Raw genomic sequence first — 16,223 nt, forward strand, 5'->3', positions numbered from 1 at the left:
TTGCTAGTTACGTCTTTTACTCAACTTCCTGTGCTCCTAAGTTCCTGCACACTTAGACATAAGACATCAAAATATAATAGGACCTAACTTGACTTAGTTGATCACATCAAAACTACCATGGGGTACTTACAGTCTCAATAGAGGTTGGTCAAGAGTCTGATTAGCAACGACTATATGATGAAGACAACTCCGATCGATGTCTCATGGAACTAGATATGGTTAGTGAAAGCATAGAAAAAGTAGCCGCCCAGCTAATGGTGTATCATTAAAGGATGACACAAAATTAGTCATCCCCAGATTCTTTTAAGTTAACGATTTAGTGTGAAAGTGAATCAGGCCAGTTGGAGACGTTAGCAAACAGGAACCTCAATGGGGCGGACTGTACAAATCATCTAGAAACTTGCTTCAGGTGCTTATAATCTCCAGGATGTTAACTGGAAGAACTTGGACTGACCATGGAGTGTCAATCATTTTCAACCCTATCGAACTTGAGGGTATACTTGTACTACATGTATATCTTGTTAAGTATTTGTGCTTAATGAGAATGTAGGCCAACTTCACTCAAAGAGATAAAGTCTCAGACTCTTATACCTTATGGCCAAGTTATAAGCGGGGTTTCTCATGCCTAACAACCATTTGGTTGAATAAATTCTAGACTTGTACCTTAAGACCAAGTTATAAGTGGGGTTCCTTGTGCCTAGCGACCATCTGATTGATCAAGTTCCAGACTCTTGTGCCTAGGGCTAAGTTATAAGCGGGGTTCTCCATACCTAATGACCATCTGATCAAATAATGTCCAGACTCTTGTGCCTTATGTCCAAATTATAAGCGAGATTTCCTGTTCCTAACGACCATCCAGTTGGATAATGTCCTAGACTCTTATGCCTTAGGGATAAGTTATAAGCAGGGTTCCCCGTGCCTAACGACCATCCGGTCAAATCAAATTTCAGACTCTTATGCCTTAGGGCCAAATTATAAATGGGGTTCCCCATGCCTAATGACCATTCGGTCAGATAATATCCTAAACTCTTATGTCTTAAGTCAAGTTATAAGCTCCATTCTTAACAACCATCTTGTCGGATCAAGTTCTAGACTCTTGTGTCTTAGGGCCAAGTTATAAGCGGGATTCCTTGTGCCTAACGACCATTTGGTCGGATCAAATTCCAGGCTTTTGTGCCTTAGGGCCAAGTTATAAGTGGGGTTCCCTGTGCTTAACGACCATCCAGTTGAATTAAATTCCAGGATCTTGTACCTTAGAGTCAAGTTATAAGTGGGGTTCCCCGTGCCTAATGATCATCCAGTCGAATAATGTCCTAGACTCTTGTGCATTATGGACAAGTTATAAACGAGGTTTCTCGTGCCTAACGACCATCCGGTCGATTCAAATTCCACACTCTTATGCCTTAAGGTCAAGTTATAAGCGAGATTCCCCATGCCTAACGACCATCCAGTATGATCAAATTGTAGACTCTTGTGCCTTAGGGTCAAGTTAAAAGTGGGATCCCTCGCACCTAACGACTATATGGTCATATGTTTATCTCATACATTTATGCTTACAGGCCAAAGGACCATTTCTCAATGAGTTACAAGCATGGTCCCATGTGCCTTTACAAGAATGGTATTCAGTCGCCAGTTCAGTGTTCCTACTCGTTCGGCTCTATAGCATTCAGCCGCTCAATCGACGATCATATTTATACTTGGAAATTTGATCATAATTCACTCTTAGTCGCATGCTTGACATCAAAATGATCAGTCGCTTCCTCAGCCTTAAGATATTCATCCACTCACTCTATGTTAAAGCAGGAGAACACTGACTCAACCCTACTGCATAGTGTTGGTTGGCAAAGCCAACATTCGCACTAAGATAGTCAGTTGGCATTCACGCCTAGACGCACAATAGGAAATTCGTTTGTACCCTCACTAAGTGATTCGTATAAGGCTCTCATCTAATACTATCATCATTATACTTGATAAATACTCCAGCGGGTACAACATCAAAATAAATGAATAACAGAAATATGAGTTACCAAAAACAGACTAAGTAGTAAAGTCAAAGTTCATTACATTTTTACAAACAAAAAGAAAGAATGTTTTTAGAATTAGGTACTAAGAGAAATCGGAGAAGACATCGTCAAGGATGTCATCGTAAATTTTCTGAAGGCCGGCAAACTTTGGCGGGAGCTAGATAGTGAGATGACCAGCCTCTCTCAGCTGCTTGAGGGTACCTTTTATGCCGAATCTAAACATCTTTATTGTTCTTTGGCTCAAAAGCCTGTTGAAGTCCCAGGACCAAAGGTTTTCCACTCTCTTGGCTTCTCAGCGCTCGGCCTCTCCAGTCTTATAACTTTCCATCTCGGCTTTAAGAGAAGCCAGGTTAGCCTTTTTGGCCGTCAGCTCAGCTATTTTACTCACTAGCTCGGATTCATGGGTTAGGGTGGGCTTGTTAAGTTTGGAGGTTAAAACCTTGGCCTCCACAGTCTTTTTATCTAAATCAAACAGTGTGCATCACCTCCGTGTGCTCTCCGACTTCAACTTGGACTCTGATGTGATAAGCTGAAGTTATAACCTATCTAAAGCAACCAGATTGGATGAGATCACAGTCATTGAAGCCCAATAATCGGTCGTTGCTTCAAATCCCAACAATTATTTGTCGCTTCAAATATACCACTTTTTGCATGTGTTATCCATGTGGCGAAAGAATACTAATGGCATTTATTAAGGATGGGATGACGCAATCAATCCAATCATTACTACTATAAATACTCGTGTGTGCCTTACCGCACATTTATGACATATGACACGCCCCTTTTCAAGACTCAAGTATAACGATTTAAAGTACGGATAGTAAAATGACATTAACCCTAGCATGGTGTTCAGTCGAAGATGGCAAAAGGCAATGAAGCACAAGGGTCTAGTCAGTCAAGTTGGTAGCCTCCTGAAGAGGAGGCTTGTGATACGGCGAATAAGGTAGGAGCCCCAGCGGATAATAAAGTTAGGTATGCTAGTTGACGTGAAGGTCAAAATCCAAGAAAGGTCAACTTAAACATTCGAGTTTCAGGCTAGCTCTTGAAGTCCAATCGCAAGGACAAGTCAAACCCTCAGAAGGAGTAGGGGCATGGTTCCCTAGAGCTCGATCGGATGAAGCTGAGTGAACATTTGTAATGACCACAAAGCCCAACATATGTAACCAAGCATCCCAAGTCCCTTGATGAGCACACGAGAAGTTTCTCTTGACATTACCGGTCAGATGGTTCCAATTGGACATTTAAGGGGCGTAGCTCTCTAGAGCCGATCGGACATGTCGCAAAATAGATTCCCTAAGCCTTCATAGATTCCCTAAGCCTTCAAGTGATTAAACCTATAGGGTAGTTGAGTCGTCAAACATCGCTCTAAGTCTATTAAAAGTCCTACCTCCCTACAAAGACCTCACGAACACTCAACCTTCCGAAGTCGATCGGATCTGGTGGTACACCAAGTTTGATCGGACTCCAACAAGGTTGACTCCGCCAAAGAAATATCACTGGAGGCCCATTAAGACCTCAAACTCCTTGAAGACCCATCAGATTCAAATTTCTCATTTACGGGCCCATAAGACTTTTTCTTAAACGACACATGTGCACTACTAAATAATATCAATTAAAGGTATGTTAATATGTTTGACCCATCCATCCATTGTCTCATTTAATGCCACGGAAGAGTTTGTGAGAAAAATCCATAAAATGTATCTTTGCAACCCATACTTGATACATCTCTACCATCCCTATGATGGAACTACTAGGTACCATTAGGCATGGCGGTAAGATAAATTACATTAGGAGTTACATTATGATAATGAGATACCTCGTTACATGGGCAAAGGATAAAGGTGCTATATAAGGGGTCCATTCTCCATGCATAGGTAAGCTCTCCAACATTTTCACTGTTCATCACCACTGTTTTCACGATTACTTGGATTTAGCCCCGAACTAACTTGAGCATCGAAATGACTACGCCAAGATTTATCCTTGACCTGTCTACTAAAGTTTCCTTCTCCCCTTGTCTCCTGTGGCTTAGTAAGCTAGCTCGAAACTTTAGACTCCCCCACTTCAAGGTCCCCTTGCAACCAACGCAACTCATCTCATCAGTTATATATTTTCATCGATTTCAGACAAAAACAAATGTGATCTTGCTTGAAGCAAGACATAATATCTTCTAATTGGGTACCATTGACCATTCTTGGTTTTTGAGAAGCAATGAACTATTAGCTGCATCGGAACTACCAATGAAGAGGATGCTTCCTACCAAATTCTTCCTAAGTCTTCCAAGCTAATGAAGATCTAGAAACCATGGTGCGTTGGGTTTTTGATGGGTGACCATTGGGATGACGAACTTCGTCGATTGTTAACCTTGGAAGCATTTTCAAATGGGGATTTTAACAAGACGATAGCATTCTGAAAAGCTCGAGTAGTGCGATAAATATTTGTCAAACACGAGGTGCGGAGACCGATGGAGCAGTCTTATGCCAATATGAGTAGTATTTGGTTATGACATTGTGCCGAACACCTTCTCCACGTCGTTGCATAAAGAACAATGTCGCAGCGTTGCCTGAAATCGCTGGGGAAGAGTAGCAAAGCGCCTAAAGAGGTTGTATAGGAAAAAGAAAATCTAGTATATTTTTCATCCAATTGAATACCATTTAAATAAAATCTAGTATATTTTCTATCTAATTAAGTACTATTTAAAGAAAATCTAGTATATTTTTCATCCAATTGAAATGGAAAAAGAATCGCATTCAATTTGATAAAAAATATACTAAATTCTAATTTAATATACTGAACTTAAGAGGAATTATACTTATTTTTAGACTTTTTATACTTAAAATATCAAGGACAATTAGGTAAATATATTTGACTAGGAAGTTTAAATAAAGATTTGTTCCAATAAGGGTTGCATGTAAAATTATATTTACCAATAGAGACTGCATGTAAATTTTCCCTACAATTAGAGAAAATCCCCCTTTCGGTGCATATATTTTACCTTTTCAAGTTAAAAGAACTCCAAATCATTCCAAGATCAAATCCTAAAGAGCAAAAGAAAGGGTATTTTGAAACTACACTGCGATTTAAGTATTTTGAAACTATGCGATCGAGTATGTGAAGTGAATAATAATAAAAACTTGCTCACATGGTTTAATAAATTGCCGAAAAAACAACTTAAAAACCGATCACAATTTTGCATAAGAATTGTCTCTAATTTCAGCTTTGGATTAGAATAAACATTATATGTGATACAAAGAAAAACCAATATGATTGTTTTTGAATGAAAGAAGAGAAGCTAAGCAATTACATGGTGGTGTTGTAAGAAGAGAGAAACCCCCTAGTCAGCAAATAGATCTTCATTGTCATCACTGTCTTGTTCAAATATCTGGTATTCGCCATCGCTGCCACCGTCGGCACCTAGGGCTTTGTCGGGTTGTTGATACTCAGTTCTTAATGGAAAACCCCGCAAGAGCTCCTCCAAGTAAGCATTTGGTACTTCCTCTCCCATTTCATCTGTTTAATATATAGGAACTCCCAATTATTGCAAAATTATTTGTATCCATAACATATAGAAATACACCACTACGACTAAGGATCATATATTTGAATGAGAAGCGTCTAGTTTCAATCGTAGTTACTAGATTCAAACTGTTGAACATGCAAGTTTTAGGTAGATTTTGGCGGGGGAAGATGATCGGTAGGGATAGAGTGATACCATTATCAGGGAAGATGCCACCTTCGCGTGCCTATAGCCAGAAATTTCACACAGAGATAATTAGCATAATAAACGATCAAAATCACACGTACATGGAAAAACCAAAGACAATAATATACCAGGGTTGGTGATTCATATCCATCGAATTCTTCCTCCTCTTCATTGTCGGTATAAATATTCTCCAGAGCATCCTGATTTGCATGCCCTTGATCATTACATGGGGTAGATCTCACCTCAGCCAAGCAATTGGTATCTGTAAGTAATAACATAGATTACAATATTCCACCAGAAAATAAAGTGATCAATTCAATAAGGCCTCAATGTAATAAAAGGCAAACCTTTCTCTACAAGTTGATCCTCTTTTGCAACTTTAGGCTTCTTTTTTCTGATCGAAAGTCCATTCTTGCACTTTGCTAGAAGTTCACGTGTATAATTTATCAACTCCGCTGCTGCAGCTTTATTTGGACATACCGACAGGTACTGGAGACTCACATGTAATCTCAGGATTCTTAGAATTGAACCTAAAAACCAACCTGATTCATCCTGCACAAAAACAAAACAAACAAAAAAGGTAAAAAAACATTCTTTTAGATGTCCAGTAGAAAGTTTCTAGAAGAAGAATTTTAGATGTTAAAATCTGTCTAGTGCAAACATCATTTTTTTTTCATTTATTAATTTCTAAATTTACATTTCATATATTTAACCTTAGTTCTGATTAATTAAAAACCTTAGTTTCTGCAATTGTCTCCTTAATTGAAGTTTCAAACTTGTTCTAACTGGACAAAACCATAAATATACCATCATTTGCTAATCACATACACAGTGGAGGAAGAGGATTAATTCAAATCCGACTAGTAAGTTCATCGAATATCAGTTACATGATTCATCAGTTACACTCCAAAATCCTGATGTTTATAAATAATAATTACATGATAATATTTGAGTTCTGTAATGTTTTTACTAGATACACCTTTTCCAAATACAAGTTTTCTTTTGAAGAGGCTAGCATGAATTTTACTTGAACTCTAAAGGATGATTACCAAACTTGCCATCTCAAGAATAATTTAACAATGATCATTAATGATTTATCCACAAACATTAACTTACAAAAAAAAAAACAGAGGACAAAACTTACTGTACAGGTTTTCTGTTGTGTAGGCTTTCTTATTTCTTGCTGAATATAGTCATCATCTAGTTCCGCGAGTTGCAAGCAAGTGAAAGTCTTAGAAGGCCATACTTGAAAGTGGCAAAGCTCTTTCTGTGTCGGATTTGGTGCATGTTCAATCCTACCAAATTATAAAGTATAGGGAATTTTTTTTTCACTAACCAACAAGAAGAAAAATCAGCAACTTATCGAGGTACAGGTACGCATTCAGATGCATATGTATCTTTACATGAATAAGTCATTGCTTTGACTGCTAGGAAGACCTTGGGTATAAAACCAACTTTGATTATTGTTTTACTAGTTGTGGGATTTTACAAAGTTGAGATCTGTTAGGAAACATCCTACAGGGCAATTCGAAAAGTATTGTACTAACCCAAATAATTTGTTAAAATTGGACTTGGTAAACACTTCAGCTAGCAAGCTTGAAGCTGCTAGAATGTTCAATTAGATATAGAAAGTTGAAGTAAGCTTGATCATAGAAAAAAAGTGTCCTTTCTAGCAGATATGGACTACTTAGCTATATACAAAGTTACAAATTGATATAATGGTAGTCTGATGATGATGAATAAACTTCATCCAAAAATTGACTATTTCAGCAGAAGATGTTGTTTCAACAATGATTTAATCCTGAATTTTATGAAACTTTTTTTACTTGTTCTACAAATATTCTAGAATGTTGCAAATTCAGCTTCCTCTCAAAATCTCATTTTTGAACAGCAGCTACCAATCTCCAAAAAATCAGAATATCCATGAATTATGGAGATTCCACTACCTTAACCACTGAACTAGGGAGATCTATCATGCTTCTCTCAAGTAAAATTAATATAATTGCAATAAATCATAACAGTAGTTAGAGAAAATCCAGCATGGACAGATAAAACTCACTCAGCTTTTGAACTCGTAATCTCAGAACATCTTAATTGCAGAGGCACTCGAAAATCAACCTTCTGGAATCTGTTGAAAGGAATATGACATATTGACAAATGAGAAGAATATCCAGCAGATGAACAAGAAAGGCAATAGAAAAAATAAATTCAGAAGAAGAAAAAAAATAGACTTACAACACTGTTAATTAGTTAACTAGATGCCCTTTGAAGTTCATTTAACAAATCCATATAAGGAAACAACTACTTCGCGGGGATACCGCGACATTCACTAGACACATGTAAAAAAATATATCCATAACAAGGCCTTTATCAAACAGAAGGGCAAGTTCGTGTGTATGACGAGTATTGCAACTTATCATTAATTCTTAGGGCAATAAATGCACATCACATAATTCAGAAGATTCTGAAGACAGGATCAAAAATAGGAGAAAAGGTAAATTGTCTTCTTAATCACAATGAACAACAGCGAGGAAAAGGGCAAACTGCAAATAATTAACAACAATCATGTAGTGTAACAAATGACTTGACATCCAAACAAAAGGCCTGTAACAAGATGAAAAAATTAAAATCAAGCTCACAGATTACCACTTGAGAGTCGTAGTTCAAAGATTAAGATATGTACATGGATAAGAGAGAATTCCATGTAGCATCACATGAAATGATAGCTAATAGCAAGTATAATACCAAAACCATATTAAAAGAAAGAACATGAGATTGACAGGCATATCACAAAGCCTTGAAAAAAAAACTATTACAATGCCAATCAACCTACTGCACTATGCTTATGAATGACATGAATACACAAAGTTAAAAGTAGATACATGCTGTAATAGTAGCTATTGCATACGATATTTTTTTCCATCCACAAACTAGCAAGAATTTTTCATATCTGACAAGTAGTTGAGAAGTACAAAAGGTATATTATATGATGTTGAAATTATCAGTTAGTTTATAGAACACAGTATAAAGTCTTTTGTATCCTCATGGAAAGAAAAAAGCATAAATTAAGGGAAAAAGGAATGTTTCTTACATCCGTGACTCAGGATCAATGCGAGGATCATATCCTTTTCTGATCCAGAAACGTCCAAATGGTCCAGTAGAGAAGTAGTATCCAGCTCTAAAGAGAAGCCTGAGAATATCAAGAAATCATGAACAAAATGCTAAAAAAATGTCATAATCACATATCATAATGAAAATATAACAGCAAAATATAAAGCATCGTACACAACGAGCACAAGATAAACTGTAATTTTAAACTGAGCCATATGAGAATCATCTTGCCATCTCAATAATTCTAGTCTATTGTGAAGAATGTTTTAGAAAACAAGAAAAGAAATACCTTTTCAGATGGTTTGCAGAAACCTGATGGCCATCATGCCGTAGGCGCTCATAAAGTGACCATCTAGGCCATATTGGTTTCTCTTTGAAAAGATTTGATACAGCAAACTGGCACTCCCATTCAATTGTGTCTTTTGAAATGTGAGCTTCCCAGTTAAACAATTTAGGAATTTTTATGAACCTTAAGGATGACAAAAAGAAAAGGAAAGAATGCAATGGAAATCATGGGAAGTATTTTGACTAACAAAATCCCCAACTTTGAAGAGATAGATCAAATAAAAGCAATAAGTTAGATGGTCTAGTCTCCACAAAACGGAGAGATGATTACTGCATGGGGCATTGCCACCAAGACTCCAAGAGGTCTAGAGGTCAATTCCTAACAAGGTTCCTATGCAATGGTCACTGTTCAAAAGACAAAAAAAAAGTCTCTACGAATGACTGTGGGACTGGTCGTGTGGGGCGCCCGAGGTCAGCGCATGACTTGTTGCCACCAATAAGTCAGATGATCTAAACATGTACAATCACAGAAGCTAATTATCCTTAACTTCAGCTTTGGAATGTCAATATCCACATCACTATACAGATGTATTAAAAGGTCTCTTGAGTTTCAGTTCAGAACCATATTTGTTATCAAATTTCATCTAGTGACTCCGTGAAGTTGAAAACGAACTAGAATTAAAGGCACATTCTGTTCACTCATGGTTTGCCAAATCGAGATCAAGATCAGGATTTGTATGTTAAAGCATATCCAAGCAAATGGTACACTGGATATGGAAACTTATTCAAAGATCATTTCAAGCTGAAGAAAGACCAAATAAATAGGTAATCAAGCGATCACAAATAAGTAAGCATTGTAAACACAGGCCTTAAAAGCAAATATATTGTCTTCTTCTATAGGATGGACTGTCTTGCCTAGTCAAGAATCTATTTATCTAATAACAATGACTAAAAAGAAAATGCTTTTTACTAACCACATGTAGGCTCCAACAAAATGATTGCTAACAAGTATTCTCAAGTCAAATTCAGTTTAATAGAAAACACAAGAAGATGAATTGCCATACAAGTTCCTATGTAACATTAAGAGGCAAATGTCCAAAAGGATATTTTCTATTTCAAAAGAGATTGCAAGACAGGGCTCAATGTACATCTGCAAAAATAAGAAAACACATTTAATAACAAAGAGATATATGCATAAGGCATGGAAGATCAAAGTCAGACTAATATGTGGGGTAAAAAAACCATGGAAAGCTACAATTTGGAAGATAATACCACTGAAGTATAAAACAAGCTTCAGTAAACCTTTAGTAGAATATGTGATGGTTAAGAAACAATCAAAGAAAAAATCAGAAAGGATGTTCAAGGATTCATAAGCCACAACTTGAAGTGTTTAATCAATTTGAAAGTCACATCAATTTTGACCCCAACAAAAACAACCAATAAACTTTTTTTTTTGTACCCTTTTGCGCAATCTCATGATTCTATCTATTCATTCTATTGTCATGAAAAGACAAAAAAAAAGTATAGGATATTTTGTATATGTTGATCGTGGACTACTTGGCCCCCCTTGACAACATTGTTGACAGCATTGTTATGTAAAAATGAAAGAGGGTGCTTGCTATTTCCCTACTCTTCAGGGTTTTCATTGCACTCCATTCGGAGATGATGATTAGTGAAATTAAGCATGCACAAATTTATTATATCATTCACAGAAAAGTTTTCTCATCAGGTATCACTGGACCTGAGAGTCAACACAATTAAACCATAAGTCTCATTCAGACATGCTATAGTGTTTCAAATGGTCTTTTCTTATATGTCCTTATGGAGTGATGCACGATTGTGCATGAATGCTAATATCAGTCATCAAGGATTTTGGATAGCCTTGCAAAAGTGAGATTTGCATGAATAATGAAATGTGAACAGTCAATAATGATGTGTATATGTATATAAACACTAAATATGGTTTGGCACTGAAATCCAATGGAAGGTACCTCCCACTTATGTTCCATGACTCCCTTTTGAATGCTCTTGGAGAACAATTTTGCTGGTGGGTTAAGCCTGCATCATTATAGAGTAGATATAAGCTAGGATATCTAACTCCATAAATATATAAGCATTGGGTGCTAGAGATGCCATCACGAAAAAAAATAGAATGAGATAGCATTAACTGCAAAAGAATTAGTTCTGGCATCAAATAGCATGTGAAGTAGGAGCAAGTCAATGGTTAGGATATACAGTATATAAGAAATTAAAAATGGTTCTTAAAGGAAAAACTGCAAGAATAAAACAAAAACAATAACATGCAGTTCCATACAAAAAAAAACAATTTATGTTCTTTTTTAGCAAACCAAATGCTGGGTACAACATCATTAGGAGATATTTGCATGAATTTTGATAAATCAAAAATCAAATTTAAATACATGGAAAGTTATCCATCCATGTTCTATGCCATTAATATAGCTAAATCATGAAAGAAAACTGTTAGCCGCAAAGAATGATAGTAGCTAGTTGCAACTTGTCCTAGTAGTCATATACAGAGCCTCATATGGGACAGGAATACAGAAATGAGTAAGCTAGCAAATACTTCTTTGTCAATAAAGAACGAGGGTAAGTGATACATAATTACAAGAAGACTATCTTACACTATATTTTCTGGCCTGTCTTTCAGTGAAAATAGTGGTGGAACTAACATCATCACACCTGTTCCATCCATGTCAACAATACCATCCTGTTCTGTATTAAAAAAAATGAATGGTCAACTACTAGACTATAGGAATTAGCAACAAAGAGTTAATTTGGATAGAGGGAAAACGATATCTAATTGTATGTACTCAGAGAATGGGCAAAATAATAATCATAAGTTAAATTCAAGAAGATCAATTAGCATTACCTAGTTCTGGTTCTTCATCAGACGTCCAAGGTCGCTTCTTTCCTCTTGCTTCAGCAGCATGAACGCCAATAACATACTGGTAATCTATCATTCCTGCAGCACCACCCAGATATTAAGCATAAATACCAGAAGAAAAAAAAAGGAAACAAAACTTGTCCTTTCCAGAGATAAATAAACGGCTGAACTAGAGGCAAGACCCACCTTCAAAAGTATAAGCACGATTCACCCGTGAAACAATCTCTGCCGAAAGACTCTCTTCTCCCGGCGGTTCCACTACGGGCCCGCCTTCTCCTGCCCCGCTGGAGTGCGATTGTTCCTCGCCCCTAGTCTTCCTGATCCTGAGGAGAAGACTCGTCGATGCACGAATCTCGCCGAAGGTCGGGTGAGAGTAGGGGTCCTCGGGGCGAAAGCGAAGCTCCAAATTAGTAGTTTCCGAGCTCCGCGCCTAATGGCAAGGAAAGCACATCTACAACCGGCGAAGTATAGAAATGCAGACCTCTCAAGATCGAAGCTTTAAGCGAAGTAAATACCTTAGCAATCTCGGCGAGGCCACCAAGGGTCTCGATGGCGCGCTCGGTGGAGGAAGGGTATCCCGGGTAGTGTACAGAGAAGGCGCTGGCCTCCGGAAGCACGCCGGAGACCTCGCCGTCTCTTATCACGGCGGAGGGCTTTCCCTGGTCGTCGCCCATGTACTCGACTCAGGAACTCAGCGCCGGAGGGTTTTGGAGGCCCACGAAGGATGTTCGTAGCGGAAGAGATCGAAATAAATTTAACTTTTTCAGGAAAAATATTAGTTAGACAAAATCGCCCCCATAGTTTGCTGTTTCTTAAAAAAATACTCCTAAATATTTCAAATGACCGTTTTACCCTTTATATAAAAATCATTAACAAATTAGAATTATAAATATTAAATATTATTTTAAAAATAATAATTAACTTGGCGCATAGAGTGAAGTCAACCACTTTTTTTCTATGCGAGAAAAATTAAAAGTCCAACGTTGACCCGGTCCGAACCCCTCGATCGTTGAACAGATTGGCGTTGGAAACAACCCGCCCGACTTTTTCTCTCCTCCTTCTCGCCCACAACAAAACTAACGAACAATCTGCAAATTAAAAATCCCCTTTCGCTTCGAGGATCATGGATTCATCATCGTTTCTCTCCAGGTGCAAAGATTATGATATTCCTCTAATTTATTGATTTACTGATAGATTTTGTGGAGAGATTTTTTTTTTTAAAGAATTGTTGATGATATATATCTTATCGTCTTCTTCTTTACTTTTTCTTTAATTGATTTGTTTGTTACGGAAAGTTTTCGATTTTTTGCGTTGCAAATCCGAGTAATTTCTCGGAATTTATTTCGATCCTACAGTAGTTGACTTGGCATGGCTTCCTCGAGAGCAAGCGCTCACCTGAAGAAGACTACGTCGATCTCATCGTCTCCAACCAGTCCCGATGAGATTTACGGGCGGCGCGCCGCCAAACCGTCGGCCTTGGGTTCGCCTCAGAGGGAGACAACTGTTACGCCGCAGCGCAAGCCTTTGATTCGACCCGCCACCGACAGCGCCGCCAAAGTTGGGAGAACCCGTACCCCGCCGCAAACTGCAGCCGTACCCGCAGCCGCCAATAAATCGCGTACTCCGGGTGCAGCTAGAAAGCCGGCGGAGAAGCCTCCGTCTCCGTCACGCCAACCTCTTAAGTCGCCGTCGACGACGAATGCGACCGCCAAAGCTAAGACGCCGAAACCTGCCACTTCCACCGCTTCGCGGGTTGTAGCGTCTTCAAAGCCAGGGAGCGTATCGGAGAAAGCGATCAGAGCTCCGAGGGCCGGCGTTGGCGGGGCTCAATCGACCGCGAAGGTGCGTAGTCCAGCGAGAAACGTCGTGACCGGACAAAAGGCGTCCAGTACTTCGGCGGCCGACGCTACCCGAAGGGCAGCATCAATTGAGGAGCCGTCGGTTACAACTGACCCAGTTCATCTCGTCGTCACTTGCTCGGAAAGCCATGTCTCCGGTGAGAAAAATGGCATCGTCGAGGGAAAAGCCGAAACCAAGGAAGAAACAGTACTCACTGAGACTGACGAAGCCATCGAAGAAGAGAATATAAACTTAGAATCTCAACGACCAGAGCAGCACGGTTCGCCGGAGCAAAATCTCGACGGAAGCAGAGTGCTTGAGATTTCCGACGAGGAACCGCCGGCTGATGAGAGCATCGAACAGCCTCGCCGAGATGAAACAGAAGGCGCGAATTTAACGATGACTGAACCACGCGCGGTCGAAGTCGAGGAGACTGGAAGCGACGTATCTCCGGCGGCAGAGTCAACTACGGAGAAGATTGAGGCCGAGGCAGATCATGCCAGAAAGGCTCCAGCGCCGGCGCGGGCAGAGCCTAGGAGGGCGGCGCTAGATGAGAACGGAGGGGAGGCGGCGCCGACGCTGATGGTGTTTAAGAAGCCAACGTTCTTGCAGGCGAAGAAGAAAGAGGAGAAGGTGAGCAACGACGTGATCGAGGAGACCTGGAGCAAACTGTTGGAGAAGAGGAAGAGCAAGGTGAGGGCTCTGGTCGGAGCATTCGAGACGGTCATCTCGCTGCAGGATGAAGGTCAACCTGGTCAAAGCCCGGAGACAACCTCCGACAAAGAGCCAACGGATTCAACTTAGAGATCAGGGTTGTGGCCGCCTTCTCCTTCTCCTTCTCCTTCTCCTTCTCTCTGCTGATTAAACATTAATTGGAGTGGTGATGATTCATGTACAGTTGTGTGTTGAATGCTTTGGATTCTTTCTTCTATCTTATTTGTTTAATTTATAATCCTTTTTTTTTATAACTATTTCCAGAATAAGTAATAACGAAAGATCGGTATATAGATAATTTTCATATAGGAGATAGAGAAAAAATTATTGAATTGAAATCGAAATTTAATTTTAATTTATCGGTTGCTCATTACTATTAGATAATTTTCAGGAGAAATTATTAAATTGAAATGGAAATTCAATTTTAATTTATGGTTGAGTGGCATAAGGAGATAATCTCATACCGTCGAGCAAAGATAGATGAGCTAGATGATTGGATTGCTTGGAAGATTGACTACGATCCGAGGTTGAGATGTCTGTCAAAGCACGGGGCTGAAATGTCCACCAAAACAGGGAACCGAGATATTTGTCAAGACCCAAAAAGAATTTATCGAAGTTTGATGTAATTTACTTAAAATAGATTTATCTCCCTCCAACAATATCTTAAAATTATGATGGATATTTATTTTTCAGGATATAATTAAGAAATCATTATCATAATCTAACACCAATTGTTCATGATAAACTAAGAATGTACCTAGGTGCTATCATCGGATAACTGCTGATCAAAATAAATCAACAGCGAAGAAAGACGGAGAATGAAAGTGTAGGATTTTCTATTTTACTATTGCATTCCCTTCTCTTTATTTTTCTCAAGATTTAACCTCGTTATATAAAAGCGTCAACCATTTTAGAGGTGTTAAATGGTCAATTAAACGACATTATCATCTAGATCAAAACATTAGCATAGTCAGTCATTTCACCCGAGAGGTTATGAATATGCTATTAATATTAGTTATGCATTTGAACTTATAGCAAAAATGATCTGACACGTACATGTCATGATCGCATATGAGCCAACTTAATTTAGTGTAATCTGAATTTGCATCTCCTATAAGTCTATGCGTGAAAGAGAATCACTCTCCATACATTATTCACAATATTAATACTTATGAATTAATATAAATCAATAACAATGTCTTGAAATTTTCAATATAAAATTAAAATCTAATTCACAATAAAATCTCTTTTCTCTTTCCCATGTATTATTCAATTGTCCAATTCATTCCTGATTTATCTTTTCCGTATTGATTTAAGGATAACCAGCGAAGGCGTTAAGGGAGCGAATCAACTCTTTTGACAATTACTTCTACTAGCCAATGCGCTTGCGCCAAGTGGATGCTCCTCTATTTTTACCATGGCAATAAAGTCAGATCAAATCCTCTGTCCCCAAATTTCTCTGTCCCCGTGTCCTCTTGCCAATCGGACGGATCAAATTACATCTTAAGGCATCATGGCATCTTTAAGTTGTGTGTAATATCCTTGTGATTTGCAAGACATCGTTGAGATGTAATTTAATCCGTTCGATCGATAAAAGAACACTGGACAGAAAAATTTAGGGACAGCAAATTTGATCTCTAATAAA

The 16,223-nt window shown here is 38.5% G+C and overlaps 2 protein-coding genes across 3 annotated transcripts; one reads left to right on the forward strand and one right to left on the reverse strand.

Annotated features, from left to right (window-relative positions):
- Positions 1-5,222: 5,222 nt before the first annotated feature.
- On the reverse strand, positions 5,223-12,767 carry LOC122016680 (general transcription factor 3C polypeptide 5-like). Its single transcript, XM_042574061.1, has 14 exons — positions 12,541-12,767; positions 12,212-12,455; positions 12,011-12,103; positions 11,763-11,853; positions 11,112-11,178; positions 10,228-10,270; positions 9,125-9,296; positions 8,816-8,914; positions 7,784-7,852; positions 6,869-7,019; positions 6,072-6,276; positions 5,853-5,986; positions 5,734-5,764; positions 5,223-5,531 (listed from the first exon to the last, which is right to left on the reverse strand). The coding sequence occupies exons 1-14, from the start codon at positions 12,697-12,699 to the stop codon at positions 5,356-5,358; spliced, it is 1,734 nt and encodes a 577-aa protein (XP_042429995.1). The 5' UTR covers positions 12,700-12,767; the 3' UTR covers positions 5,223-5,355.
- A 103-nt stretch (positions 12,768-12,870) lies between these two features.
- Positions 12,871-14,768, forward strand: LOC122016681 (neurofilament heavy polypeptide-like). 2 transcript variants are annotated; one of them, XM_042574062.1, is made up of 2 exons: positions 12,871-13,174; positions 13,381-14,768. In XM_042574062.1, the coding sequence occupies exon 2, from the start codon at positions 13,394-13,396 to the stop codon at positions 14,666-14,668; it is 1,275 nt and encodes a 424-aa protein (XP_042429996.1). In that variant the 5' UTR covers positions 12,871-13,174; positions 13,381-13,393; the 3' UTR covers positions 14,669-14,768. The 2 variants fall into 2 exon arrangements, with proteins under 2 accessions (XP_042429996.1, XP_042429997.1); XM_042574063.1 differs by having other exon boundaries at positions 13,384-14,768.
- Positions 14,769-16,223: the final 1,455 nt, after the last annotated feature.

The sequence above is a fragment of the Zingiber officinale genome, chromosome 8B, assembly GCF_018446385.1.
Source record: "Zingiber officinale cultivar Zhangliang chromosome 8B, Zo_v1.1, whole genome shotgun sequence".
In the NCBI taxonomy this organism is placed as follows: Eukaryota; Viridiplantae; Streptophyta; class Magnoliopsida; order Zingiberales; family Zingiberaceae; genus Zingiber; species Zingiber officinale.

Coding starts and splice junctions, on each gene's coding strand:
- LOC122016681 (XM_042574062.1), top strand. CDS start 13,394: ATGGCTTCCTCGAGAGCAAGCGCTCACCTGAAGAAGACTACGTCGATC.
- LOC122016680 (XM_042574061.1), bottom strand. CDS start 12,699: ATGGGCGACGACCAGGGAAAGCCCTCCGCCGTGATAAGAGACGGCGAG. Junction 11,179..11,762: donor GACAGGCCAGAAAATATAGT/GTAAGATAGTCT, acceptor ATAATGATGCAG/GCTTAACCCACCAGCAAAAT. Junction 10,271..11,111: donor TCATGGAACATAAGTGGGAG/GTACCTTCCATT, acceptor TTATTTTTGCAG/ATGTACATTGAGCCCTGTCT.